This window comes from Hemicordylus capensis, chromosome 1, assembly GCF_027244095.1.
Source record: "Hemicordylus capensis ecotype Gifberg chromosome 1, rHemCap1.1.pri, whole genome shotgun sequence".
Classification (NCBI taxonomy): domain Eukaryota; kingdom Metazoa; phylum Chordata; class Lepidosauria; order Squamata; family Cordylidae; genus Hemicordylus; species Hemicordylus capensis.
Window position 1 is genome coordinate 267,004,782 of NC_069657.1, and position 27,774 is coordinate 267,032,555.

Consider the following 27,774-nt stretch of genomic DNA (forward strand, 5'->3'; position numbering starts at 1 on the left):
CGAAAGCCCTCCGCCTTGGAAAATTGAGTGGCAAAACCAGTCCAGTTTCCAAGCAGAAGTGGCAATTAAGACTAGCAGTGGGGCTGGGACCGAGGAATTCGTCTAAAATCCTCCCTTGCCAACTCCATCGTAATATCTGAGGTGTGTAAATCCCTCGCCTGTGAAGAGTGCGGGTCATTCTCGGGGAGATAGCTGGCGGTCGCCAATATGTGGGGACTACAACACCCAGGTTGCCCTGTGGTCGGGATCCTGCATCACGTGGACTCATTTCGTTCCTTTTCGTCGTCCCTCTCTCCCTTCCAGATGGAAAATGGCAGTGCTGGGCCCTGGGGAGCGCTGGACTGAAGGTAACCTTTCCACGTTTTGGGGGATGCTGGTAATGATGCTGCCTCGCTATCTCAGAGTCTGGGGAAACTGGCTGAGTTGCGTTAATGTAGGAGATTTGCAGTGGGAGGCCGAGTGATCTCCGATTATTGCAACAAAGAGCCTTGTGACAGCTTAAGTCTGATACATGTATCGTGGCATAAGCTTTCCTGGGCTCACGCTTCCAGACTGGTATCCTCAGGAGGGGAGTACATTAGGTAGTGAGAAAAATAATTGCAAGTTATTATAGGAGGAGAGCTGGTCTTGTGGTAGCAAGCATGAATTGTCCCATTTGCCAAGCAAGGGTTGGCATTTGAATGGGAGACTACATGTGAGCACTGTGATGTGAGCATCCTTACGGAATGGGGCTGCTCTGGGAAGAGCATCTGCTTGCTTGCATGCAGAAGGTTCCAAGTTCCTCTCCTGGCACCTCCAAGATAGGGCTGAGAGAGACTCCTGTCTCTTTGAGTTTTCTTGGAGAAAATGCTGCCAGTCTGTGTAGACAATACTGAGCTAGATGGACCAATGCTCTGACTCAGTATAATAAGGCAGCTTCCTATGTTCCAGTAAACTGTTGTGTAAGAGGTCCGATAGGTCTGGAGTATTTTTATGCAAAACTCAAACCTATACAAGACAAGCAATTATCTTGTATGCTTTTGATCTTTGCATAGATATCAGGCCTAGTGCTACCTCTTGCATTTCATGCTCCTTTGCCATTTTTCTTTGTTCCTGTGTGCATGTATGTATAATATGTCTGCTGAGGATAACACTTCATACATCTACGAAAAGTAGATATGAGTCTGCAAACGCTTGTGCAAGAATAAATTGGATTAGTCTTTAAGGTGCCACAAGACTTTTCCTTGTTTTTTGTAGCAACAAATTAACATGGCTGCCCATCTTGACTGTCTCAGTATTTGGATTTTGGAAGGCTAGATGGAGGTTAGATTGTTGGATGATAGTGCAGTGGGAGAAGAGGTACAGGTGGGAACTGATGAATTGAGAATGGGATTTGTCTTCTGTTCTGGAAGACTGCATAGGACTAAAAGTCATAAAATGTGTGACAGTGTTTGAGGCAGTTCTGGAGGGTAGAAAAGAAGCAAGCCTAGACTCATAATGCTTTCTATTTGTCATTCTGTGTCAACATCATATGGTGTTGTGCAGATTGCATGGATATGGCACCATCCAAATACTCTCCTCTCTGAATAGCAAAAACCAGTTCCTATGTGTTTGTTTGATGGCTGCAGTATAAAGTGGTAACTGGCATGTGTGAATGACCCATCATGGTTCAGACACTACAGAGGGGATTTCTGTATTATCTCGGGCACAAAACATTTCAATGGGGAGAGTCCACACATGGTTATCAAATAGCTCCAAGTCTGGCATTTATGATGACAATCTTTGAAGTTTTCTATTCTATTTCCCTTGCAAATTCTGATATACATGTGTTGTGTTTGCTGTTGCAAGCTTCTCTTTAAACAGTTTCCATTTAGACACTTGTTAGTCTTAAAAATGAGCAAAACAATATGGGGAGAAGTGGATATAAGGCATGTGTTTGTTTGGCTTTTTATCTTCTCTTCTTCCACGTACTTAGTACTGGTATCAGCTCTTTAAAACTGCAAGATAAATAAAGCAAATAAACAGTAGATACCAAAATAAACATGTGCAGATTCTTAACATCAGAAACAATTTTTTTAAAAAAACTTGAAGCATTTTATCCTTTTTTTTTTCTTTTTTTTTGGTTCTGGTGGTGGTGTTCTCTTGGGAACCATCAGACACACAGCCTCAATTTAAGGATGGCAATTAAATTGAAGCTGCAGCTCAGAGGCAACTGTTGCCCTCATGTTGCCTACTGTGGGCGTCCAAGAAAGCACTTGGTTGGCCACTGGATACCAGGATGGTGAACTAAATGGACCCACCTATGCCTAACCCAGCAGACATCTCTTAAATACTATATCCTTCATGGATATAGTATCATGAGAGACTTCCCCCCACCCTGCTACTGTAGAGGGTTTTGTGGGTGTATCTTGGGAAGCTATTCCAAGTTCCACTGTTGTAAACATACAAATTCTGACCATGTATTTCTTTGCAGCATTAATTGATGAACTCAGACGAAATCCATGCCCGTCAGAGGAAGCAAGAGACAACTTTGACTACTGTGGCTGTAGTGACTGTATGAGGATGAAGAAGGAGCATGTGTGTGACAGTGGGAGGAGTCGGTCACCATCTGGGGAAGGTAGCATGACTTACACAAAGGAACAGTTACTTGGGGTGCAAAGGTAAATAGGAAGCTTCTCTGCCTTTAATGGTTAATTCACTAGGGCAGCAATCTGTAGATGTAACTGATTAGTAGAGGCCAGTTTTAATTGGCAAGGCTGCTAGTTAAGAAGCAGACTCCCCCCCCTTTTTAGACTATTTGTGTTTTGATATGTTACTGTACTAGGGTGTGAAAAAGAAAACATTTATGATGGCATGCATACTAATTGGTTGCTACAACCAATAAAATATGTCTTTACAACTATATGGAATCTTTACACTGCCTAGGAACATAACCCCAAATGTAAAGTAATGTTTTCACATGCCTTCTGTAGAACAGCTATCTCCTTAGGATAGCAGTTTTCTGCTGCACAGAATGTTGGCCAATATCTGTGGTGGTACTTAACATTTTTATCCCTAGCCACTCTCTTGAGTTCTTGGGCATACAGTAGATTTTTTGGGAGCAGGGGCATAGATATAATTGAGCAAAAGGGTTCAAAGAACACGAGCCCCCAGCTCCTGAGGGCCCTCCAGCTCCACCCCTCCCTATTTTCTTCATTATCTCCCTCACTCGGGGGGGCATCCAGAGAGAGAGATGAACATGGTCCCCCTCTCCCTAGCTACGCCCCTTTGGGAAGGAAAGGAGTCCGCCTCACTTAGTGCCAGGATGGCAGATGCTCCCAGTGGGTGCCTCCAAAGCAAAGTGCAAGATAGCGCCCCACCCCCCGTTCTCTGCCCAAGAACTCGGCAGAAAGATGGGGCCAGTCTCTCTTCCACCCACCCACCAGTTCTGAGTGATGCATGTTTGTGCTGAATCACAAATAAGAGTGACGAGAAGACATTCCCAGTCACCCACAGCCATGTGGAACTCTCTTCCCAGTCTTTTTGCCTCGGTATAGGGAGGTCGTCCTCTTAACGCTGGGTTATCAGCCACCACACGCTCCGAGACAGGGCCAGTTAAAACTGAGCAGGCTAGTCTCCCGTAGTTAGCTGTCAGTCAAGCCCCACTTCCGGTCCTGTCTCGCTCCAGACTGGCAGTACTTGGAAAGCGTTCTTGCTCGAATCATCTTTTGTTTGTTTGTTTCCTTGCTAAGGCTAGTTTCCATTCTTCCTTTCCCTTTTTAGTCTCTGTGTGCAAGGGCAGGAGGGAAGCCATAAAAAAAAAATTTAATGAGCCTAGTTGTTACCTTTCTGCCTCCGGATATGGAGGCTTCCAAGCTTGGGGACATGTGGGTGGGTTCCCTCTCGGAGGGTCCCCGTCCAATGCAAAGGGCAAGGATCCCGTGCAGCAGCCCTTTGCTTTATCTACTAACCCGCGCTCATCTTCTCCCCAGTGCAAGGGGGCTGCTGTGGCCGTTTCTGTTTCTGAAAGCCTCCCCAGGTGCACAAGAAGGTGGCACAAAAAACAAAGCATTGAAAGGATGGAGTCCCTCCGAAGGAAAAGAAAAAAGCAAAACTTTCCCACTCAGGGGTCAGGCTAAGTGAGCGGATCCTTATCCAGGTGGTTTGCAAACAACACAAACCACACCATTGGCTGCCCGATCCGCCCACCATTTTGACTGCCGGCTCTGCTGCGCCCACCTTTTTGCCTGCTAATCCAGGGAATTTGGAGACTAAGCACAAGAGGCGCAAAAAGCACACATTTAAATGGGACCAAGGGACTAGCTTGCTAGCCCTTGACGATGTGTCTCTAGCACCTACAAGCCCTGGCATTGCCTTGAATGCAGCTCCTGCAGGGGGGGCCAATCCTTCCTCCGGAGGTCCCAATCCTGCCATTTTTACCCAGCACTCCTACACCTGTGCTGCCAGGGGAATCTCCATTGACAGTCCCATTGGGTTATGCTTCAGGATGTTTCCGCTTGGCTACAGAATTTTGTAACCAGGCAGTGCCTAGCGATTGCCTCCCCCACCCTCAGGGCTAACATTCCTTCATCTCCTGTTGTTCCCCTCACCGTCCTGCCAAACATCCCGTCAAACTCTCCTCCTCTTCTTCCCCAAACTCCAGTCCTGCCAGGGAAGCCATCTCCATGGCAGAAAGGGGGAAGTTCATGGTCAGGCATGGGAGGCACTCATGTGAGCACCAGCTTATTCTCCATCCTCCTCCAATAAGGCCCCTGTTCCAAAAAAGCCGGTAAAGGTTCATAGGCATTCAGTTCCTGAGCTTCCACCACCACAAGTACCTCAGCCAAATTCTCAGCCTATTGTTCATGGACCAACACCTGCAGCTCCCCCCATTCCTTGCACTGAGCCTGACATGCAGACACCTGAATCTCAATCCTCTGGGTCCTAAAAGAAAAGGGGGGGGCTCTCAGACGAGCAGGCTCCTTCTTCTAGGAACTCTTCCTAGTTCTAATCATCTTTTCACTACCTCTGATTTTGAGGTTCTGCTATCAAAAGCCAAGAGGGCTATTAAAGATGTCAGCAAGGCAATTAAATGATAGTGGCAATCACCCTTTCTCTGGATAAGACCAGAAGGTTTTCCCTTCAACTTTTAGTTCAGCTGTTACCGTGCCTGTAATGATGGCTGAATGGGGGGCCCTGGTTGCCAATAAACTATGTCTGTCATTTCTGAAAAAATTATATACTCTTCCATCTGAAATAATGTCCATGTTAGCAGTTCCTCCTGTAGATGCCTCAGTGGCCCAGTTGGTGTCGGGTGCATTGATGAATAAGGACGGGATGAACAACGCTGATTGCCAGAGGACAAGAAAGCTGACCACCTTCTTCGAAGGGGCCATGAGGCATTGGCCACAGTGAGTAGGGCTGCAACTACAAACTCCATCTTTGCAAGGGCCACCATTCTCTAGGCTAAGGATTTGGTCAGGTACATTCCCCCAGAAAATACCAAGCTACGTCAGGGGACGAATGAGATTACCAAGGTGGCAGCTCTGATGGCAGATTCCAGTTTGGACTGCATTCAGTTCGCCTCCTATGCCTTGGCTTCTGAGGTCGCAGTACGTAGAGGGCTATGGTTAAAAAACTGGCACGTGGACTCCAAGTCCAAGTTAACGCTGGCTGCCACCCACTTCAGGGGCTCCAAGCTCTTCGGGGATTCCTTAGAACCTGTCCTTGTTGAAACTAGGGACAAAAAGAAGGCCATACCTTCTGGAAAAAGGGAATTTCACAGACCCTTCAGGGGAGCATCTTTTAATTTGTCTTCCTTTCGTCCCTAGAGAAGATTCAACTGTTCTACAGATTTTCAATACACAAACAGTCAGTGCAGAGACAATCATCAGATTGCCTTCAAGCCTGCATGGCGTCAACAATGGAGCACCCATGGCAGAGGCAACCCCAAACAGCAGCAGGGGTGCAGCTTCCCCTCCACGGGACAATAGAACTGTAAGCCATGACACCCTTTCAGGCTTCTTAATTTTTCAGAGGCATGGAAGTCCAGCACTACCGACCGCTGGGTGCAGGAGGCGGTGCAGGCAGGCAGGTTTATTCATTCAGTCGATTTCTATACCACCCTTCCAAAAATGGCTCAGGGCAGTTTAAACAGAGATAGACACCAGCAACAGTCACAGTCCATTGGGGCAGCAGCGTATCTCCCTGCTGCCCCATTGCCCCTGTTTACCAGAACTATCTGACATGCGCACCAACATGCCCACACAGGTGCATCAGATACTTCCAGATAGTTCCAGTATATGAGGACAATGGAGTGGCAGGAAAAACTGGAGTGGGGGAAGAGCAGCAGGAGGGGTAAGTGCACCCTCCCCCGCCCTTAAAGCAGCACCCCCCATCTTTGAACCGCGGCGGAACCAGCTGCAGTTCGAACCGCTCCGGAGGCCAAAGGGCCTACGAACCGGTTCCGTGCACAACCCTAACCTGCATGTGCCAATCCATCTGTCATTCAGGAGGTACCTGAGGTTCGCTTACAACCAAGAGCATTACCGATACCGAGCTCTACCATTTGGGCTCTCGTCGTCACCCCGTGTCGGCACCAAACTCATGGTAGCCCTGATTGCCCATGTACACCTTCAGAGGATTTACGCCCATCTGTATTTGGATGATCTTTTGATTCGTTCACCATCTTTGAATCAAGCCACCAGAGATCGTTGTCAATTTGCAGAAGAGTCATCTGGAGCCTACAACATCTGGGGGCCCTGTTCAACACACTGGAGGCCATGGTGTCTCTTCCATTAGAACACAGACTGAAGTTGTCCCAGTTTAATTTACCACTCATGAACACCAGTCAGGCAGATCTTATGACTCTGGCACAGGTGTTGGGCTCGATGATTTCTTGCACAGAATGCACTCCTTGGTCACATTGGCACTCCAGAACTCTCCAATGCCACCTCCTCCCGTATCTGCAGGCCATCATGGCTTGCTAAGCACTTGCTTATCCCTCTGACTCTGGAGGGTCGAAGCGCTTTTCAATGGTGGATGTCTCTTGCCATGGAGGAGGGTCTCTCCCTCGAAATTCCAAACAGAACAGTGGAGAAACAGCCTCAAAGGATGGGGAGCTCACTGCCAGGACCAGTTGGCACAGGGAACCTGGAATCAGACAGAATGCAAGCACAACGTGGTGGTAATTCTCTTTATATAGCAGGGGGAGAGTAACTGGCCCTATCCACCCCCAGCACAGTACCTCCAGTGACTGTTGCTGGTGTCTATCTTATGTTTCTTTTTAGATTCTGAGCCCATTGGGGACAGGGATCTATCTTATTATTTCTCTGTGTAAACCGCCCTGAGCCATTTTTGGAAGGGTGGTATAGAAATGGAATTATTAATAACAACAACAACTACTGGTTAGAATTGAAAGCGATGCGCCTGGCCCTTCTTCACTTCCAGGATCTGCTTTGGGGCACCCATGTCTTGGTCCGCACCGACAACATAAGCGCAAAGGCCCACATCAACAACCAAGGAGGGCACGAAATCTCGGTCCCTCATGAGAGAGTCAGATATCCTGTTCGCATGTGCAGAAGGGCATCTAAGATCCATCTCAGCAGAGCATCTCACCAGGTCCACAAACCTCCAGGCTGACTGGCTGAGCCAGCAGACCATTGATCTGGCAGAATGGACCCTCCACCCGGAGGTATTCTTGCAGATCTCAACTGCTCTAGGGATGCCAGTGACAGACCTCTTTGCACCAGGGGCATAACTACTATTAGACAAGGGGAGGCGGCTGCCTGGGGGTCCCCACGCCTCGAGGGGCCCCCCAGGCGCAAGTCACATGACTATATATTGTGAAGTGTGTGTGTGTGTGTGTGTGTGTGTGTGTGTGTGTGTGTGTGTGTATCAGCGAGGGGCCCATTTTAAAATTTTGTCTCTGGGCCCACTCCAGCCTTGTTACGCCCCTGCTTTGCACTGCCTCACAATGCTCAGCTTCCCATATTTTTCACTTGCTACCATTGCAGCCTGGCAGAGCAGATGGAGCAGGCTCCTTGGCCTCCTGGTCATCAGTATGCTTTTCCGCCAGTAACAATCTTGTCACTAGTCATCAGAATGATCATCCTGGAGAGAGCAAGAGTCATTCTTGTGGCACCTTACTGGCCTCATTGGCCCTGGTTTTCGGATCTTCTAGCATTGTCGGAGCGTCCTCCTTGGCAGCTTCCTCTGCATCACGACTTGTTGTCTCAGGGACCACTGCTCCACCCATACCCGGAATGCCTGCACCTTCACGCCTAGACCTTGAACACAAGGGCTGTAGCTGGCAGGGGCTAGTGTCCAAGGGCACTCTGTCCAAGTTCAGGACATCATCCTCACATCCAGAAGGGATTCCACCATTAGGATCTATCAGGCTGCTTGGTCAGCCTTCTCCTGTTGGGGACTTGCACATCACATTCAACCTTCCTCTGCAGGTGTCACAGAAACTTTGGCCTTCCTTCAGTCAGGCCTTGAGCTTATGCCCGAGATGCCAGGTATCTGCCCTGGCATCTGTTTTGGATTTGTCTGTACCAGGGTTACCCAAGTTACATCCTTATATGCGGCGTTTTTTAAGTGGGGGCCACTAACATAGCTCCTCCTCCCATTCACAGGTTTCCTTCATAGGATTTAAATAACATCCTTAATGCTCTGACTCAGTCTCCCTCTGAGCCTCTTTTTTCGGCCTCTCTGAAGTTGTTGTCCTTTAAGGGTTTGTTCCTGGTGACTATAACTTCGGCCAGGTGAGTGTCGGAAGTAGCAGCTCTTTCAGTCCATAGGGAGCTTTGTATCATTCAGAGTGACTCCATGGTGCTCAGATTAGATCCTACCTTTGTTCCAAAGATCAATTCAACTTTTCACAGGATGCAGGAGGTGGTTCTGCCGTCTTTCTGTCCGTCTCCCACTCATCCTAGGGAGAAGCTGTGGCACATGCTAGATGTTCGCAGGGCTATCAAGATGTACCTTAAACGTACCAAAGAATGTAGACAAACAGAGGCTTTATTCATATCTTTTCAACCTTCCTCACTTAGTGCTAAAGCTTCCAAAATTACTCTGGCTAGGTGGATTAGGGCTACTATCACTCTCGCCTATGAATCCTTACGCCTACCTGTTTCTGCAGATATCACAACCCATTCCTGCAGGTATCACAACCCAGTGGAGAAGTGCCTCCACTGCCGCGGCTTTCTCGGCCCAGGCGCCTTTGTCAGAAATCTGCAAAGCAGCAACATGGGTGTCTGTCATGCTTTTCATTAAGCATTATAAGATCTTTCTATGCTGCTCACTCAGCCATGGGCTGCACCATTCTACAGCAGGTGGTTTAGGGCAGGCCATCCTCTCCCTTCCCGTATTTCTCTCATCTTAGATAAGTCCCAGTGTTAAGAGGACAACCGCCCTATACCAAAGAAAAAGGAACATTGGTATTTACTGTGAAGGGTTCTTTTTCAAGGTATAGGGAGGTCATCCGGCCCTCCCATGGATGTGGGGAGGGGGAGTTTGTTAGGAGGTGGGGGCTACTCCCAGGGTTGGAGTTTCCTCTATTCTCTAGGGTGGTTTTTTTTCTGTTAATCAATTTATTCTCTGTTACCTTTGCTATTTGCACCTGTTTTTCCTGACTTTGCCTTTTCCAAGTTATGTTGATTCTCTCCCGACAGTCCCGGAACTGGGGCTTGACTGACAGCTAACTCTGGGAGACTAGCCTGCTCAATTTTAATTGGCCCTGGCTCAGAGTATGCAGTGGCTGATAACCCAGTGTTAAGAGGATGACCTCCCTATACCTTGAAAAAGAACCCTTCACAGTAAGTACCAATGTTTCTCTCTGGTCTCTAAATGCCAGAATGAGTGTGTGTGCGCACACACACGTATATGTGTATATATATACATATGTATATATCTCCCGCATCAAGCTTATCTTTAGTTAGTTCTGATGCTAAACAATTAGACCTGCATCAATGAAGCAGTCAGTAGATCCAGAGCCAGTATGAAAGAGCAGACTGAAACCATCTAAAAGGATAAATACTGTAGATTAGCTTCTCCCATGAATGCAGAATCATGAAATTTATGTCGGCTGCTTGTTTTTCTTTATTATGTATTGGTATCTATCAAGAAACCTTCTGTAAGTACTGTTTAGGAACATATCTGTCATTAAAGTATGGCGCTTATTTTGTAGAATAAAGAGGAGTAAGAGTTATTATGAGATTCTAGGCGTTGGGAGAGATGCAAAAGATGAAGAACTAAAGAAAGCATACCGAAAACTAGCCCTTAAATTTCACCCCGACAAGAACTGTGCTCCGGGAGCAACAGATGCTTTTAAAGGTATGGATGAGCAGTCTTGAAGTATAAAGTGAGTGCTATGCTCAGTGGCTCAGGCAAAGGAGAAATTAGAAGATATTCCTGTACTTGGATTTCAGTACTTCCAAATACAAACTCCTGTTTAGACAGAATGAACTGATTGATGCTATCTCCAGGAACAATCTGCACTTTAGAGTCTTCTTTGTGCACAGTCTCTTTGGTGGGCACAGGTCTTGTATCAAATATGTTCTTCAGTCTGCTATAGGCCCTTATCTAGGATATGGAATGGCTTGGAACAGGGATTTAAATAAGCCAATTGAGAATTTATGTTGGAATTGGGAGTTGAAGGATGGCCGTCAAGTTTCTGTTAGTGTGCATGTATAGGGGGGGGGGAATCATAAAAGGTTTCTGCTTGTTAGTATCTCATTCCCAATACAATATCTTGCATTATGGGAATTGGATCTGGTTATTGCTGGAAGGGTAGTGAACACTGGAGTAATGTGGTGGAGTGGCCAGAGTTCATATTTGGGGGGCTGATGTTTTGGGTAAAGATAGTAGGATTATTAAGTTTCAAGTCTAAGGACTTGGAACTGTATCTACTCAGTAGTTGACAAAAATGCTTAGTAGTTGACAAAAATGTTTCCCCGAAAATAAGACAGTGTCTTATATTAATTTTAGCCCCAAAAAATGCACTAGGGCAATTAGCGGTACATCAGAAATTACTGCTAGGTCTTACTTTTGGGGTAGGTCTTACTTTCGGGGAAACAGGGTAGCTATACCACTCATAAAGAGCTGATTTCATATCTTTTAATGGCAACCAAATTAGTAATAGTTCAGTACTGGAAAACAGAAGCCCTTACCTCTAAGATTCAGAGGGCTAATACATTCTGGTATTGGAAAAACACGGTATCAGTCTGGTACATTCTGGAATTGGAAAAACCAAATCAAAGTTGACAGAGGGCAAGCCAGACTTCCTGATGGCTTGGTTGCCTTGCAAGGAATATGTCACAGTTCCTAATATTATCTATTCTAAGCCCAGTACGTATTCTTCTGTTTGTTTTTACAGAGGTGGATATGGTCCCTCTGATATGACTTTTCATCTATATTTTCCTCCAAGATCAACATACAGCTTTATGCTTTGTTCTCAGAAGTTGGGGGGAAAGTATATTATATTCCTATTGGCTTTTTAAAAAATTCTTTCCACATTATTATACTTATGTTTTGAATTTTTATTGAAAAGTTTAAAAATAAACAGTAAAGAAAAAGATAAATGGGCACAGCAGCATCAAGACCTTTCTTCAGACATGCTCTCTAGCTTTCAACCACTAAGACGTTAAGCAAGGAAAGACAAAGGTATGCCTAGGGATAGCTGCTAACTGAGCAAAGAGACACCTTTTTAAAGGGGTGATTTTCTTTACTGAGCAGGGGGAGAGCAACTGGCCCTATCCATCCCCAGCACAGCATCCCTCCAGTGGCTGTTGCTGGTGTCTATCTTATGTTTCTTTTTAGATTGTGAGCCTTTTGGGGACAGGGATCCAGTTTTTATTTTATTTTATTTTATTTTATTTTTCTCTAAGTAAACCACTTTGGGAACTTCTGTTGAAAAGTGGTATATAAATATTTGTTGTAGAAGCTGGGTAAACTACTTGTATCCCATGAGGGCACCACCTACCCACACCTAAGGAGTTTTTTTTGCGCCCATGAGTTTGGACTAGCTGAAGCCTCTGCTGGTAAAACACAGTTGTCTCCAAATGATTCAAGCAAACAAACAGTGGCCACAGGGCAGTGTAAGGCTACACTGAGAGAATGCCATGTATGCTGCTTGGGACATCTTGGAGGAACGGAGGGCTACTAATGTTATGTCACTAATGTGTCTGCAACTATACCTATGCATAGGATATTCTGTCATTTTCCTTAACTTTGAGGCCATCAAAGTTGTTTGAAAGGAAAGCTCTTTATGGGGAAGTGTGATCTCCTGTGGTTTTCCCCCCTCCCCTCTGCAGCCTTCTTTGCCCCCTGAAAGTCTGCTGGAGCAGCATGGCATGTGGCATGGTAGCTGCAGCAGGAAGGGACGATCGCAAAAGGGGAGTACGGAACTTCTACAAGCCACTGTTTATAAACTATTTTGCATTTTTAGCCTGCTTTCCTTAAGGAAAGTAAGCTTAGGAGATCATTAAGTAAGCTTAGGCTGTGTGTGTGTGTGTGTGTGTGTGTGTGTGTGTGTGTGTGTGTGTGTGTGAATGTGTGTCCCACTATCAGCTTTGCAATGCCTGGACCAATATGAACAAAATTAGGTACAATTGTAGGGACACCTTAATGGTGTAGTTTGTGATGATGTCGTCCAGCCCAATTAAAGATGGCAGAAGCATAAACGTTTGAGGTGAAAGTGGGCTAACTTGTGGACTGCCTAACTGATTTGAACCAAATGTGGTACAGTCGTAGTGAGTGACACTCAGTGGTGTAGTTTGTAATCATGTCATCCATCCTAATTCAAGATGCCAGATGCATGAATATTTGAGACCCTGGTAGCTAACTTGTGGACTGCCTAACCAATTTTGACCAGACTTGGTACAGTTTTAGGGACACAGGGATGCCTCCAACATATAGTTTATGATGATGACATCCACCCCAGTTCAAGATGGCAGATGCATGAAGATTTGAAACGCAAGTGAGCTAACTTGTGCACTGCCTAACCGATTTGGACGAAATTTAGTCTAGTTGTAGGAACAGTGAAAGGAAGGTAGGCAGATTAGTTTTTACCAGCACTTCTTGTTCAGTTCTGTGTTAATCAGGAATTAGACTAGACTGCAATGATTCTGAACCCTTCCCCCCCCGCCTTGCTCTTCCACCCTTCAGCAATAGGCACTGCCTTTGCAGTTCTGAGCAACCCTGAAAAGAGATTACAGTATGACCGGTTTGGAGATGAACAAGAGACTCTATATACCAATCTACCCAAGCACTATGATTACTACAGGGAGTTTGAAGCCGACATCACACCAGAAGAAATATTTAACATGTTCTTTGGCGGGAACTTCCCAACAGGTGAGCTTTCCCTTTCTGGCATCACTTTGAAGTGCAACAAAAGCCCCCATTGCCTGATTCTGCATAAGACCCTAATTATCTTCTGCATGCAGTCAACTTCTATGATGAAAGTGTTTTGGTTGCAATTACCTTTTCCTCCTCCTTTTGCCTTTAACTGCTAATGGCACAAGAGAAAAACAGTGTTTGCACTCATTTGAGATTTCCAGGAAGCTTACAAAATTCCTTATCCTTGTTTTCTGAGTGAATGGTGCAAGCATAGGCCACTGATCAACATATGATGCTATTCCAGCTTTCAGATAGATAGATAGATAGATAGATAGATAGCAGTTGTTCCTGTGAAATAAGAAAATGCATGGTTTTTAAAATCGGCTTTCCTCAAATGTATAGATTGGTCTCATTCTTGAGAGCTTCTGCCATATTATTCTTACTAAAACTGGTTAATACTTCCACTCTGAGAAATAAGCAGAGCCTAAGGGAAGACCCAACAAGGTAGGAGATGTATAGGAAGATACCTGACCTATTTCATCAGTTATGGCAGTTGAGAGGCATGGTGATGCCATCCTATTAACTGAACTTTAAAAATCATGTGATTTTAAAATAGAATTGTGTCCAATGTTTTGCCTTTAAGGAGCATATGCTGCAAGCTGTGCTGTTTTTGCATCCCGCCACAGTGACACTAAATGTTTAATTCATTTGTTAAATGAAAGCTAAGACTCTTATCATAGAAGCAAGAAGCCTTTCCTACCTAGGTGAGACATCCACTGTTACTGAAAGCTAAAACAGTCCCTCTGCTCCTTTTTTAAACTAGGAAATATGCATATGTTTACAAATTCATCAATGGAAACGCCATATACTCCATGTTATCAGCAGCGGAGCAGACGTGAGAAGACTTGGACGCAGGAAGAGGAGGAGGAAGAAAACAGGCCACAGGTACTTGGGAGAGGGAACCTGCCCCACATACACAGAAAGCTGCTGCCCTTGCTTGTGAGACAAGAAGCTGGTACTGCTCATTAACTGACATTTTGCCATTTTAAAAATAAGTGGTATCCATTGTTCTTAGAGCTCTTAATTGTAAGTTGCTCCTCAAATACATTTACTAGGAAAGATTGTGGTCTTAGGGATTGGCTTTCACCAGCAATAGAAAAGCTGAAATTCTAGGCAGGTTTGAGGTAGCACCTATTGAGCTCACTGGGACTACTTCAGTGAAAACATCGGATCAAGCTGAAAGTCAGCTTTACCAAGTGGCAGTTGTACAGATGAACATGACATGGATTTGTGGATCACTGAATAGCACAATCCTCATAGTTGTTTGTGTTGCTCTCTCTTCCATATTGTCATGTGTGTATCTCAACCTTTCTCCAGTGAGGTCCAGAAGCTCCTCTGACTTATTTCACAGCAAGCCTGTGAAGTAGATTAGACTGAAAAAGAGTGATTTGTACAAGATGAGCTTTATGCCTGTAAGGATGAACAGTGAGCTTCATATCTGATCTGAGCCTTGGCCAAAGGCCAATATACTGTCCTCCACACCACATCATGTTGAATGAGAGAGACAATCAGTGTATCTACCGCTCAACTATATGGATACAATTCTGTAACAGTTCACAGTTCACATAGCTCCGCTCTCCATTCCCAGCTGTCTTTCATTCATTCAATTTCTATACATTCATTCGATGTTTTAGGAGCTGGAACAGGGATAGCCGCATCCTGCCCACTCCCTAACATAGCAGGAGCTGCTCCTCCTCCTCCTTCAGTCTCCAGAAAGATCCGCAGAATGATGCCAGAGTCCCTGGGATAACCCATCTCTCACCATGATGCTCACTTTAGGTGCTTCATATTATGCCACGGGGCTTTTACATTACTTTGGTCACATCTTCTGTGACTTTCACCACGTGGTACATGACAATGAAGGGGAAATAGGGCCGTTGCCTCCTTTCTCTTTGTGGAACAATATCCCAGAAGGCTTTGCTGCCATTTGAAATTGAAAGATTTGTGGCTGTTTCAGACTCTCTTTCCAATAGCTGGAAAGGTGTGCCTTTATACCGACACACTTTCCCTATCCAGAACAGTCTTAAAATAGCTTTAAACGTTTTTGTAATTAAAAAGGAGCTAGACAAAGCTTTCCTTCCCTCTCAGCAATGCCCTGCCATTCAAGAACTCGTTTTTGTTTGGTTTTTGGTAGGGGTGAAATGCACTAGACTGGTAGTTGTTTGCCAATCCAGTTCAGATCATTTCACAGCTCCACTGATTGTATGGGAATAGGAGAGGGGAAAACAATAAGGGTTGTGTATAGAGAGTTATTTCTGTAGAACAATGGGAGCAAATTCCTCTGTACTGCTACCGTGCCATTAGTTCTAGTCAGGCAATATAGCTTTGATAACTTTGATAAATTTCATTCGGCGGCGGGGCAGGGGAGACCTTGGAGTATTATGCCAAGTGGTAGAGCTGACTAGACCAGCTGCAAGTAGTTACTAGTCCAGTCAATTTATCTCACATTCCAGAGCATCTCTCTGGAATCCCCTACAATTGGGCTTCTGTGCTGGCGGAAATTACTGGCTGACGTCCAGAGTAATGGAGTGCTTGTGGAAAAAGCTAGTGCCAACCTTAGTTGCTCTAAAAATGGGAAATTTGTGCAAGAGTGCTATACTGTTCAAAGTTCCCATTAAAACAAATGAGGCCTGCTGCAATTGTGCCACTATCCTGACTGCCCTAGCACTGCCCTAATCTCGAATGGAAGCCCCAGATATAGCACAGCAGTTTTTGCACTAGCCCAATATCCTCCCTCAGATGCTCTGTTGCTCTGGATGTCAGCCATTATTTCCTTCTTGCTAGACTTAACGGTTACTGCTCAGAGCTCATCCTCCTTGAAGACTCTGCGGTCTTTAATACACTTTGGCCACCCTTGACTCCCTCTGTGTCCTAGATTTCTGCAACCCAGGCTTGCTTTTCACATTACCTTGATGGCACAACAGCTGCTGCAGCATGGCTCCCCCCTGCACTGCATAATGCAAGGTGCCTTCTGTGGACCTTGCACATCTGGAATGGGAGGAGAAAGGCTGTGGCATAGCTCAGCGTTGCTTTGTGATCTAGGAAGGAGCTGCACTGCACCAGCTTCTACACTGCAAAGGAAACATGGCAAAGAAGCATCTGTTCTTAGCTGGTTTATCTGCTACCTGTCAGGTTGCTCATTCAGCATTCCCACCTGATAGAGCGTCTCTGCCTGTCCCCTTGCAGCTCCTTGGGGTCCTGCTCTGGGATCTCTGCATGCATTGTCTCAGAATAGGCTCATCAAATCCTACAACTTTCACTACCATCTGATAACCCTCAACAGTATCTCTCCACCCAAGAATTTTCTACTCTATCCAGTCCCACATCTCTCACTCTGACATTTCAGCTTGCCCCCATCTCAAGCTCAGTAGCTAACATGATGAGGAAAATTAGAGTAGTCAAATGTAAATTAAAACAAGCTAAGCATTTCATGTCTCACAATTCGCATCCTCAAATCTAGAGATTTGTAAGCATCATCCTATTCATAGTCTGGAAGAGGGTAGAAGCTGGGTTTGATTGTGAGCTGTTCTGAGACCTTTAGTTGAAAGGTGAAGTAAAAATCTACTAAATAAAGAAAATAGGAGTAAGCCATTTTCTTGATTTTTCTAGAAGAGTGGTCACCTAAGCCTTCAAAACATGACTGTTCCTGCTTTAGTCACTCTGAACCATGGTGGGAATGAAAAATCCTGAACTGGACGGCAGGCCGAGCTAGATATCAGTTTCAAGGAGTCTATTTTTAATCCTCATCCTTGCCCTCACTAAACCCGTCTGCACCAGATGTGCCTCTAAAAAAAATCATAATGGTGACACTGTTTGTACACAAAGGAATACCAAGGAAGCCAACATCTCTTCCTGTATTTGATCCATGTTGTACAGTAATAGTGATTTTACACGTCATTGGCATCAAAGTAATAAATACTGATTCTGAATAAAAATTAAGTTTTTAAAAATCATAATATTCAGTACAGTTAATAAAAGGCCATGGATTCCTGAGCTTGAGGCTCTTATCTGATTGTTTTCATCAACACATCTGGGCAATCTGCTGTCCCCCATGGCTTGCTATTTAGACCAGTAACTTGGGGCAAAAAACCCCTTACCCTAATGGAGAATTTATCCTGCTTCAATTTTCACAATACTCAGAAGTAAACACAGCAGTAAACGCAATCAAAACCTAGCTTTATCTCAAAGTTCTGGATATCAGACCCACTGTTTTCAGCCCCACAGAGCACTTGTGTATATACTTTGGCCTTGAAAACATTCAATACCAGCACTGCCAAGCCATCCCTGGGAGTCATGTAACTTACTGCCTGTGAAGCGCTGGAGGATTTAAGTTTCACTGCTCACAGGTGGCTGCTCCAGTTGTTCTAGACAGAGGAAGAGATACCAAGACAGTTAAAGCTTTGAACAAGCTCTGTGTGTTGGCCGTCAAGGACCTGTTTGTAGGCAAGCAGGCACTTGCCCCAAACCAATAATTATTGGCTTGAACAACTTAGATGTGACTCCTTTGGGAGACTTCTTACATCAGCCTGCATATATGATACAGGACATCTTACAGCATTAAGTAGAACTGAACATTTATATTGCATAATATAAGGAAGAGAGTTTGCCTGTCAACACAGCCATTTAAGGCAATATAATATGTAGCAAAGTTCGATTTTAGAAAGGAGCAAGAAAGCATAATTTCCTAATTCTTCAAAAAGGACAATGAAAGCTGCCCTGAAATCTGTTCTTAGTATATAATTTGTGTTTAGAATAGAGAACCTTAATAAAACAAATAATATGAACCATATTTGCTCCTGCTTAAAAGGCCAATAGCTGACTAATTCAACTCTTTTAGGGGACTGATGTATTTCTTTTGCCTTTAGCGTTTAGATTGTATTCCATCTTTAGCCAGTATGCTTCACTAACCATATTTTTGATTTCCAGAATACATACTCGGCATTTATTCAGTTACTGCCAGTCTTTATTATAATAGTTGTGTCAATAGTAACTCAGCTGATGGCTACTAATCCACCCTACAGCCTCTTCTTCAAATCGTAAGTCCAAATATTTTTCAGGCTCTTCTGCATTAGCCTTTCCAATATGGAGGTTAATCTCAATCTTGGAAAAGGCCTGTAGTTTAAATATGAATGGCATTTAGGTTGTGGAGCTGATATATGCTGTAGCAGATTTAACCCAGCCTTTGTCTCAAAGCAAGCCCACATGAGGGGAAGAAAAATGCTAAATCATCCCCTCTCTATGCTTTCACCCACAAAGGCTGCTCCCCAAAACTTCCCTGTATCCCCAGTAGCTGATTCGCTGCCACCACCATCTCCCAATTATTACAGAGTTTAACCCTCTCCACCCCACCCCACCCCACCTGGATTAGGGTGGAATTCCAGGGAGACTCTCCTTTTCTAACAGTACAAAAACCCTCCACATGCAGCTTACACATAGTGAGAAAACTTGGTAGAGTTGCTGAACAATCAAATTGAGGCATGTTTGCACCAGAGTAAAATCTCCTTTCCTGAGTTAAAAAATCCACTCAGAGGCAGGTAAGGTGCAAAGAACAAAAAGAGGGGGAGACGAAAACATTCAAAATACTATAGACAGTTTCTGTCTGAAGCTCTCTCAGCTTTTAATTACAGGTAAAAGAAACACTCAGCAGTTGCAAGAATATTTCAGAAAAGCATCCCAGATAATATTGGGATGGCACACTTTAAAAATTGTGGTTACCCATTTGCAAAGAACATAGACACAGGAAAATACAAAAGCCCCTTGAAAAGCTTGCAGGGTCTCTTACAAAGCCCTGTTGGATTAGCGCAGGCTCGGCGTTTCTTACCTTAGTTACATTCTAGATAGACAAACTTAGAACAATATCGGGGATGCACAATTCACATGAAAGAAAGATAAGTTTCTAATGCCACATCTGACTAACAAATTGTTCCCTAGTCTAAACTCTCCCCAAAGCCAAAAGCCCTGGCTTCCTTTGCCTTGAACTCACCGAAACCATAGTAGAGGATTCAAGTTTCTTCCCATCCTGTCTTCCCCGGATTTGCAGAGAGATTTTCCTGCAGCCAGACCTCATGGCCACATCTCCTGCCCTCCAGACAGCTGCTTCTTCTTGAAAGAAATATCCAGGCTAGCTTTTGACCATGAGGGAACAAAATTCCATTGCTCCTCACTAAGCCTTTTTACCCATGCTTCCCTCACGTCCCACCTAGCTCCTTCTGATCCAAGACCCACTTATCTTCCTGCCTTATGGCCCTCTAGGTCCCACCCATCGTGTGCTGAGTGGCTGATCCCTAGCCTGTCAGTAAGGATGGGGTACATTTCCAGTTCACTCTTTACAGGAAAGGAAAGGCTTTTACTACCTGATCATTACATATGCTTGTGGTAGTAGAAAAGCCACTCCCGCATCCATGCATTATAAGCACAATTTGCATGTGGAAAGTAGTCTTGAAGGATGTTGGACATAGATGAAACATAGGAACTAGAAGTTTCCTCTGAGTCCTCTATGGAAAGCAATTATCCCTTCACACAAAAAAGAAAGGGCTCAAGGTACTCTCCTGGGCAGTTTGGATAGTCATGATATCTGAATATGGTACTGAGATCCAAAGTGATTCTCAAAAAGAAGAACCTACTTGTGAATTAGAAAAATAGGTAATAGTGTTGACCACAGTATTTATGCCTAGCAGGCGTAAATAAAAACTAGCAGGAAAGGCTCCAGGCCTAACTGGTGGGTAAATGCCTTTTAAACAGGCTATTCATAAAAAGGAAAAAAGGAAACTGATAAGAAATTGAAAAGAGGATTGACAACCTGCAGTTCTGTGTTTATATTTCTGTATTAGAATGTTTGATTCTGTTAGGCATGTTGTAATGGCTGGTCACAATTTCAGCAGTAAACCTTTGACCTTGATTTTGAACCCCAGAGTATTCAGTAGTTGGGGTGGCAATTGAGGTACTGTACTTGGATTAAAGGTGAGGCAGTGTTGGATTAGAGTAAACTAGCTTAACCCATGCAGAGCATCTGCATGCTAGTACTTGATTGCTTCTATCATCCCCTGCCACAGCCCCCTTCACCTCAGAGATCTGTCCACCCTCTCCTGAGCCGCACTCCTGCTCCTCCTCCTCCATCCGCTTGCTTCCATCCCCCTCACCCCTCTTGGTCACTCCTCCATCCCTTTACTTCATCCACCTCACCCCTCTTGGTCGCAGCAGCCCCCTATCCCCAGAGACCCCCTCACCTGAGCTCCACACCTGCTCCTCCCTACAGGAGCAGCAATTGACCAGGCCCTTCCTCGCTGCCGCCACCGCCATGGCTGCTCGTTCCCCGCAGGCTGCTGTCAGGCCCAGGCCCGTCCCTTGCCTGCCTGCCTCCCTCCGCTAATGGCCTTGGTAGCCCCAAACAGCAGCAGTGGTTGACTGGGCCCTTCCTTGCTGCCAGTAGGCACCGCCATGGCCACTCGTTCCCCTCAGGCCACTGACAGGCTTGGGCCTGCCCTTCGCTCTTCCTTCTTTCTCTCTTCTCCTTCCTTCTTTTTCTCTCTTTCTCTTTCTACTCACTCTTTCCTCCCTTTCTGTCTCTCTCTCTCTCTCCCTTCCTGATTTAACAGATCTTGTTCACCTTGTTTCCTTATCTAATACACACAGCAACAACCTCCTTCTCCTGAAGGGGCTCTTTCCTCCCTCACAACCCCTCTCTTCATAAACCCCTGCCCACTATCCTTTTATAGATGGATGGATGGATAGATAGATAGATTCCGCTCCTCTGCAATCAAGAACAGCTTCCAACCAGTAACAGTTGCATTCCAACTGTCCTTAACTATCACAGGCTCCTCTTCCCTATCTGCATATAGAATCTCCACTGCCCAATCACCATGGTGCTTCTGCTCGTGAACTCTCGCGAGAGCTGCCACACACGGGATTAGCCATGGGTACACCTTAGAGAATTATAGATATAGATAGATAGATATAGATAGAGCTTGGCTTCCTTCTGTTTGGTGATATTTTTTGTGTGGGGTGGAGGTCTAATTCAAACATTCAGGATGCTTGAGGAACAGAAAATAGCTGACTGCCAAAAAACATTAGCCTAATGTCCACCACCACCCCTCGCCTTGCTACTGACTTTTTCTTACATATACTCTCGAATTGATATATAACAGTCTAGTTTGTTCCCAGTTATTTTACACAAAGCTACAAGAGAACCCTAAGAAAGTAAAAGTACTCTGTACAGGAATTCTTCTAATTGTTTAAAAATCACTGTGTGAAACTGAATTTAAGACATTGAAAACAATTCCAGAGTGCATTTAGTAAATGTTTATCGCTAATATCATTCTTGGTAAAGCATCCTCATTTTAAGTTGCATCTTTTAATGTTCCTTAAAATCATAATGCTGTAATTATGTCCCACATCAGTTTGCTTTTGTTTTCAGATTCTGTTCAGTTAATTTCAGAAATGGGATGTCACCTAACCACAATATTAAGCAGTTGAAAGAACTATCACTATTTGTAGTTTTTTGCAACTTTTACGCAAATACTGCCAGAATACTGCCAACCTGCAATAGCTGGCAGTATTCTGGGCATTACAGGATCATATAGATGGAAGAATATAGAATAAATCTCACAGAAACAAAGGGAAGCGTAATATACTTTGAGGACATTTTATTTTTTTTGAGGGAGGCAAACAACACTGTGTAGAAATATTAACTAGACAAAGCATATATTCTGAATTTTATTTTTCAATAGTCTTAAAATCTCATTCGTCACTTGTTTACCCTTACCCTTATAGGACTCTAGGGCACACCATTGTTAGAGAAACACAGAATTTGCAGGTGCCTTACTATGTTGATAAAAACTTTGAAAATAACTATGATGGCGAAGAGCTTGAAGAGCTTGAAAAGCATATTGAAAAAGATTATATTGACCATATCCAGACTAGCTGCAGGAAAGAAAAACAACAAAGTAAGCTGCCTTTTGCTCATTTTTAAGCACCTTTCATGATGTGTCTACTACAACACCATTGATTTGAAATCTAGACAGCAAGCACTTGAATCTCAAAGTGCATGATGGATTGATTGTGTTGAATTGATTAATGTAATCAATTTAGTGAACAAAATAGGGTAGTTTCTATAAATTATTGAAAGCAGAGAAGTAGATAATCAGAGTACACACTAGTCCAGAAAACTCTTGCAGTATGAAATAGATGTGCTACTGCTGACACTAGATTTTTTAACTACTTTCATGTAGTTAAGTGCTCTGTTTCCTGCTGAATGAACTAGCCCATGCTGAGTCTGCTTTTTCTGTATTTGACTGTTTTGCAATGCATTATGGGATTGTGTGGTCTTTGGCCATGGTTGCAGTGACTCCTATAAGCTGAGCAAATACCACCATGAACTCTGTCAACTACAGTCATATATTTACACAGACATAGGCACTCTAATCCAATTTTTCTTACATTAGAAGCAGACAAGGTGTCATCACATTTAAACTGTAAATTGGTAAATTATCCTGAATTAATTGGTTAAAATTATATTAGTATCTAACTCTCTTTAAGCCAAAATAAATTTGCTTTAATTAAAAAAAAAATTGCATCAACGTGTTTCTGTATATATTCTTGACACTGCAGAGCACAAAGGATTCTGTAATTGAGATCTTGTTGCCAAAATAGAAAAGATTTAACAAACAAGCTAATCAAGTCATTGCATGTTTTGAATTGCATCCTTTCCTCCCCAATACCTTTCAATACTTCCCCTCCCCATGAATCCATTATTTGAAATCAATGTGACTTAAGACGAAATAGTATAATAGTATAGCTACTAAGTGTATCTTTCCTCTTTCAGAATCAGAGTTGTCTAATTTGGCAAAGCTATACAGAGATGAACGACTGAAACAGAAAGCAGAATCCCTAAAGCTTGAGAACTGTGAAAAGCTCTCCAGTCTCATAGAAATACAAAGGAGTCGCTAACAGGCAGATCTACAAGGGGAGAAGAGAGCAGTGCTGACTGGTCATGTATGCTGTTGGTGAGAGTTTCAGCTTGGTTCTCTTCTCCGTTTATAATGAAGAAGAAAAGCATAGACTTAAGACTTGATATCATCATCATCATGTACATGGAGCTGTATGGACTGAGCCATAGAGGCAACACTTTGCTGTATGTATACAGTCTCTTTTGGTTCCAAGCGCCAGTGGTGTTAAATGTTAATGATTCCTTCGAGATGTGAATACATTTGGCAGCATTCTTCATATGGTACTTTGCTGCCATTTAAGCGCTGAGCAGGTGCTTCCCAGGAACACAGCCATCATGTTCACTGTTTTTGCTGTGGGTGTAGAGCCCCTCAGCATCACATATCGCTGTTTCTCATATCCATCTGAAGCTGCTCTTTACCTGACTTGCAACAAAAACTTAGGCAGAATGGACAAGATTTGCTTCAGTCTCAGTTTTGGGATTCATCCTTGTTATGTTTCAACAGTTTGCGCTGAAGGAAATAGCACTGCTTTTTTAGCTGGATCTGTCCAGTGAATTAACCAGGACACCAAATTTTAGCCATCAGGACCACCTGGGGGGAAATGAATGCCCACTATAGATTTTGACAAGGTCTGGATCCATTGAACTCTGGGGGGTAAGGTGATGTCCTTCCCCATTGACAGTGTCTGTTTTACTTTATCTCAGATCCATTTTCGAATCAGTAATTTTTTCACTGTAAAAACTAAAAGGCAATTTTAGTTACTTTGACATACAGAGTTTGATCTGTGACTGCTCCTACTTTTTGATGAATTCTGACTGGTTTGGAGAAATCAGGAATCAATGTACTGTACTGACAGATTTGGGGGCATGGCTGAAAATGTAGTGAGAACACAGATAAAGTGACCAGCTATATACCACTTTTTCTCTAGGGATCCAGACCTTGTCAAATACCATGGCCAGCATTTGTCCCTTACAAGTTATACTGACCAGCCTCTTTCTCATTTTTTTTCTGGTTTAATTATGTAATCAACCCAGCTTCTGAAAGAGCAGTTTAGGAATTCTTTTTCCTTCTCAAGCATTGAACTTAAAAAACTGGTAAAGATGTGCAATGGGAACCTGATGCTCTTCAGAACATTCCCTTTAAGATGGAATATCCAGCCTAGACTCTTGCTGAGGAAATTGTTATCTACCTATTATCTATATGAAATACTATTGTGTGCTAGCTCCTTTCTGATTGATTTTTGGAGGATATTAACTAGCATTTTGAATAATGTTGTTTACTAGCACAATGTTGCTGTCTGAGACAATCACAATAAACCCAGTGCTTCTTGGTTTTATGAAGAATAACTTCTCCATAAGAAATAGTCTGCTTATATAGTTTCAGGAGCATATGCAGTAACATTTTATCAGAGCAACAGGTTTGTATTCACACTTAGTTTAATGTGATGGTAAAACAGAATCCTTCATATAATAGAAGGTAGAGTTGATTTCAACAGTACAGCTTTAAGGAGCACTACATACTTTCTTTAGTTATAACCTTCACCAGTAACACTATATAGACGTAACTGTTTGTATTTGCAAACATTTACAGTGGACTATTAAAATAAGGTTGCAGGGCTCTAGAGTAGGTAAAAACTGCTTGAATTATAAATCATAATTGATTCTGAAAAATTCTTTCTAATTAGTTTGGACTTCTTTAGAAAGAGCTCAATGCTGGTATTTAAAATGCCTATGAAAGAGCTTTAATAAAATGAATGAAATCTGATCTAATTACATCCACAGTTGTTCCTTGTAAAAATGTGACTAAATTGTTTTTTTAACTTAATCTTAAATTGGCCGATCTACCACAGAAGCATTTAGAGACTATTGTATACTCAACAAGCTACATCATCATAAAGCATGTAATGCCACCTTTGCTGCTTTGTGGTGCTGACACACATAGGCTGATGTGCCAAGCTCTTCATACAGGAAAAACATGCTTTGATCTTCTGCTGGCAAGTATAGAGTTAATTCCACCCAAACTGGTAGAACCTGTTTTCCAAGTACCACTTTATCCCTGACATGAGGGGCATGGGTGTCACCCTAACTACTCCCAGGTGAGTGTTCTATACCAAGAGCCATTATGCTCCTAAATGCCTCACCACATGAGTTCCTTCCAGTCTTTTTTTTTTATTTTTTAAATAATCTGGATATTAGGTCCGTATCTGCCTAAAGGTTGCTGTCAGGGAGGCTGCCCGTGTAACTTTTCTGCTAACAAACATAGCCCCTATGTGGAGCCTCCAGTGTGTGAAAGCATTACATATGGAGCAGTCTCAAGCAAATAGGAACACAGGAAGCTGCCATATACTGAGTCAGACCATTGGTCTATCTAGCTCAGTATTATCTACACAGACTGGCAGTGGCTTCTCCAAGCTTGCAGGCAGGAATCTCTCAGCCCTATCTTGGAGAAACCAGGGAAGGAACTTGGAACCTAGATGCTCTTCTCAGAGCAGCTCCATCCCCTGAGGGGAATATCTTACCGTGCTCACACTTCTAGTCTCCCTTTCATATGCAACCAGTGTGGACCCTGCTTAGCTAAGGAGACAAGTTAGGCTTGCTACCACAAGACCAGCTCTCCTCTCCTATGTAATAAATAATATAATATCAAGTAAATGTACAGATTTGATTTGATCCTGCCCTTCCTTCAAGGAACTCAGAGTGGCATACATACAGTAGTTCTCGACAAGATTGTTAAGAATTTCAGTGAAGCAGATAGAGCAAACAACAATTGGCCCAAAATCACTCCTTGAGTGTCAGAGCAGAGTGAGGATCTGAATCCAGCTCTCCCCAGTGAAAGTTTGAAAGCCTGTTCACTATACCATTCTGGCTATCAGGGAGCAGCTTAACAGCCATACAGAAACACTTTCTTTGAGCCATTTTATGAGCAGCAAAGCAAATCTTTTTTAGTGGTCACAGGTTTGAAGCTATCTGTGAATAATTCAAAAGTTTGTCAGGATGTTCCTTGGAAAAGCTGCTTGATAATATTGTTTACAGGTGTAAACAAGGAGGGTAGTCTTTTTAGAGACTCTGGCTTGCCACTTTATGCATTTGAATATTTTTACTGTAAGGATATTGGTATGTTTACAGAATCCTGGCATCTACATAGTGGCATATTACACCATCCTGGCATCTCCAAGATAGGGCTGAGAGAGAGCTTCCTGCCTGTAACCTTGGAGAAGCCACTGCCAGTCTGTGTAGTCAATACTGAGCTCGATGGACCAATTATCTGATTTGGTATAAGGCAGCTCTCTATATTCCTGTGATGTGAATATGGCACATGCCTATTCAACATAGTGACTGAATCAGATTTACAACATGTCCTTTGGTATGTTGTAGTTCATGTCCCTTGAAATACCTCTATTCTTCCCCAAACGCAGATGTTGAAAGATGTGGTTGTAGACTTTAGTTTTATCATTTCAGCATTCATAGTTCATCTTGAAGCCTTCTGTCAGTGATTCACCTGACACCCAGTGTTTCATCCTAACTAGCTGTACTTGCACAGATGCCAGTTAAACCACTGTGTTGTATATGCCTGGGAATATCTTTAAGTTACATTTCAGAGCCACTCATTCTTTTAGATAGGCTGTAACACATTAGAATTTGGCCAATGTTACAAAAGCTCCTTCTTTATTTATTAACAATATGTTTCACAAACTATTGTGTTGCAGATTTGCGGAAATGCTAACATTTTGAATATTTATATACACAATTAACTGTTGTTTGTTTGTTCCAGGTAGGCTACAGGTAACTCTATAGCAAGTAGTAGCATAAATTAAAGACTTGGTATGTACCCTTTGTGAAACAGTTTATTTACTTCATGTGTGCGGGAGATCTGAAAATATCCCTTTGTTCTGTTTTCCTTATTTTGCATCAGACATCTGTTCAGTATTTATTTATTTGAGTTGATTTGGTAAGATCTTTTTTTTTCATGTAAATATGCATTGGCAATATGGTAATTGTATAGGATTGCATTGAAACTTGATTGTACAGTCCATTTTTCATAAACCGTGTAGATGTATATCAGTACATCAGATGACTAGTAAATAAGACATGCTTTCCTTATCTAACATAAGAATTTTGGAAATGCCACCTTGTCTTGCAGTGATCAGTGGGTTTGAAGTAAACAGTTCTCTGTTACTTTGGCCTCCATTCAATGGAGCAATTTCAATAGGACTATTATAGTATTCGAGGGCTGCATCTTTACATTGGGATGGAGTTTTCTCTGTGTTTGTGGTTTTTTAAAAATTAAATGTAATGCATTGTTTAACCTTGAAAATGACTATTGCTGTGTTATATGGAAATAAGACATGAAATAAAAAATGAATATCTAATCTCACATTTAGATTATCCTTGTTTTCTACTACATCATTGCTGTCAAATCCCTATTTTAAAAAAATACTTTTTAAAAGCCACAGAATATCAGATATGGAGACTCA

At 43.2% G+C, this 27,774-nt stretch overlaps 1 protein-coding gene across 1 annotated transcript; it reads left to right on the forward strand.

The window, feature by feature from the left end:
- On the forward strand, positions 1-27,674 carry DNAJC18 (DnaJ heat shock protein family (Hsp40) member C18). Its single transcript, XM_053285184.1, has 8 exons — positions 1-347; positions 2,453-2,639; positions 10,148-10,293; positions 13,126-13,311; positions 14,120-14,241; positions 18,283-18,392; positions 22,126-22,298; positions 23,177-27,674. The coding sequence occupies exons 1-8, from the start codon at positions 311-313 to the stop codon at positions 23,299-23,301; spliced, it is 1,086 nt and encodes a 361-aa protein (XP_053141159.1). The 5' UTR covers positions 1-310; the 3' UTR covers positions 23,302-27,674.
- The last annotated feature ends 100 nt before the right edge of the window (positions 27,675-27,774 follow it).